The sequence below is a fragment of the Geospiza fortis genome, unplaced genomic scaffold, assembly GCF_000277835.1.
Source record: "Geospiza fortis unplaced genomic scaffold, GeoFor_1.0 scaffold283, whole genome shotgun sequence".
Classification (NCBI taxonomy): Eukaryota; Metazoa; Chordata; class Aves; order Passeriformes; family Thraupidae; genus Geospiza; species Geospiza fortis.
Genome location: NW_005054571.1, coordinates 174,447 through 176,029, shown reverse-complemented (window position 1 = coordinate 176,029; position 1,583 = coordinate 174,447). Strand labels below are relative to the sequence as shown.

The 1,583-nt window shown below is 41.7% G+C and overlaps 1 protein-coding gene across 1 annotated transcript in view; it reads right to left on the bottom strand.

Annotated features, from left to right (window-relative positions):
• WDR73 (WD repeat domain 73) overlaps positions 1-874 on the bottom strand; it is a 6,687-nt gene extending 5,813 nt beyond the window's left edge. Inside the window, exon 1 of the mRNA XM_031064209.1 lies at positions 866-874. Within this exon, the coding sequence (XP_030920069.1) occupies positions 866-874 (9 nt within the window). The remainder of the gene's footprint in view (positions 1-865) is intronic.
• Between the last annotated feature and the right edge of the window lie 709 nt (positions 875-1,583).

Below are 1,583 nucleotides of genomic sequence, written 5' to 3'. Positions count from 1 at the left end.
AGATGTGAAAGCTGACCCGGCTCCATTCCCCTGGCATGGGAACGGACATCTTCCACAGGACCGAGTTGCTCCAAGCCCTGTCCTGCCTGGCCTTGAACACTTCCAGGGACGGGGCAGCCGCACCTTCTCTGGGCAACCTGTGCCAGGGCCTCGCCACCCTCACAGGGAAGAATTTCTTCCCAATATCCCATCTAACCCTGCCCTCTGACAGTGGGAAGTGTGAAAAATGCGTATTTTACGATTGGCTTTTCGCAAATATTAAAATGAATATTATATGTATTATGTTAAAAAGTTACACTGTATTCATTTTCTTAAGTAGTGTGTTAAATATAGTTTTAGGTTATAAAAAATGTTAAAATAAAAACTATTCTATGTAGGATACTTTTTTTCTAAGGAAAGGACTCGCACTGAGATAGCAGCCACAGGACACCTAAATCTTTCAGAGAAAAAGAATTTATTGCGCCATTATCAGGAGAAACGAACTTCTTCCCACCTCGCTCAGCCCCGAAGACGCCGTCAGGATTCAGAAGAAGAAGCTGACACTGACCAGACAGAATCCTGTGTTTGAATGGAATTTATGCATCATGTATGAGGTGTATGAATATGCAACAGGCTATTGTTTTTAAGGGTTAATCCTCTGTTAAGGTGTGTCCTTTTTCGGGCTTATGCTGCCCAGAAAAAGGTCCCCAGACATCTGTAACTCTTTATTATCCTAATCCAAATTGTCCAAAATTTTTATTACTCTAATTATATTGCTATTTTTATAACAATTTTATTACTATTAAACTTTTAAAATTTAATAAACAAGTGACTGGTGTTTTTCACACCTTGAAGCATCTCCATGGCTTTCCTGGACTTGCCTCACTGGCTGCATGTCCTCATGTTTGGGGTCCCAGAGCTGGATGAGTTACTCCTAAACATAAAACCTGCTTTCCCCCTTGTCCTATTGCTCCAGGCTCTCTCCTTTTTGTTCCTCTCCCTTTTGGTCTGTTTTCTTTTGCAGACGTGACACAGGCCTATAATCAAACAGCTGCAGGATGTTCTCTGTCAGCAGCCAAAGCCAGAAACACAGGTACAGTCACATCTCTGATTTGTCAGATCATATCCAGCTTTCCATCCAGTAGAATCTTCAATGCTTCATGTTTGAAATTCCTTGCCCCTTCCATAGCAGGGGTTTAGGATGAGATAAACTTTAAGGTCCCTTTCAACCCAAACCATTTGATAGTTTTGTGTGTCAATGGCATCTTTCAAAAAACAAGCATTAGGTACCTTCAACTGAATGCAGATGAGTCACGTGTTCTCTGACATAAATACATAAAATTACAAGAAAATAGAAATATGAAGTGAGTTAAATCCTGTCTCTTTGTTGAGATGCCATGGATCACTGTGTTAAGGGGAAAGCACGATTATATCTGTTCTGAAGACTATCACATAGGATAAAGAGATCTAAATTGGAGAGAGAAATATTCAGAAAGAGCAGGAAAAAAGGCACAGATTGCCCAGAGAAGCTGTGGCTGCCCCATCCCTGAAAGCAGCTTGGAGCAGCCTGGTCTAGGGGCAGGGGGGTTGGAATGAGATGTCCT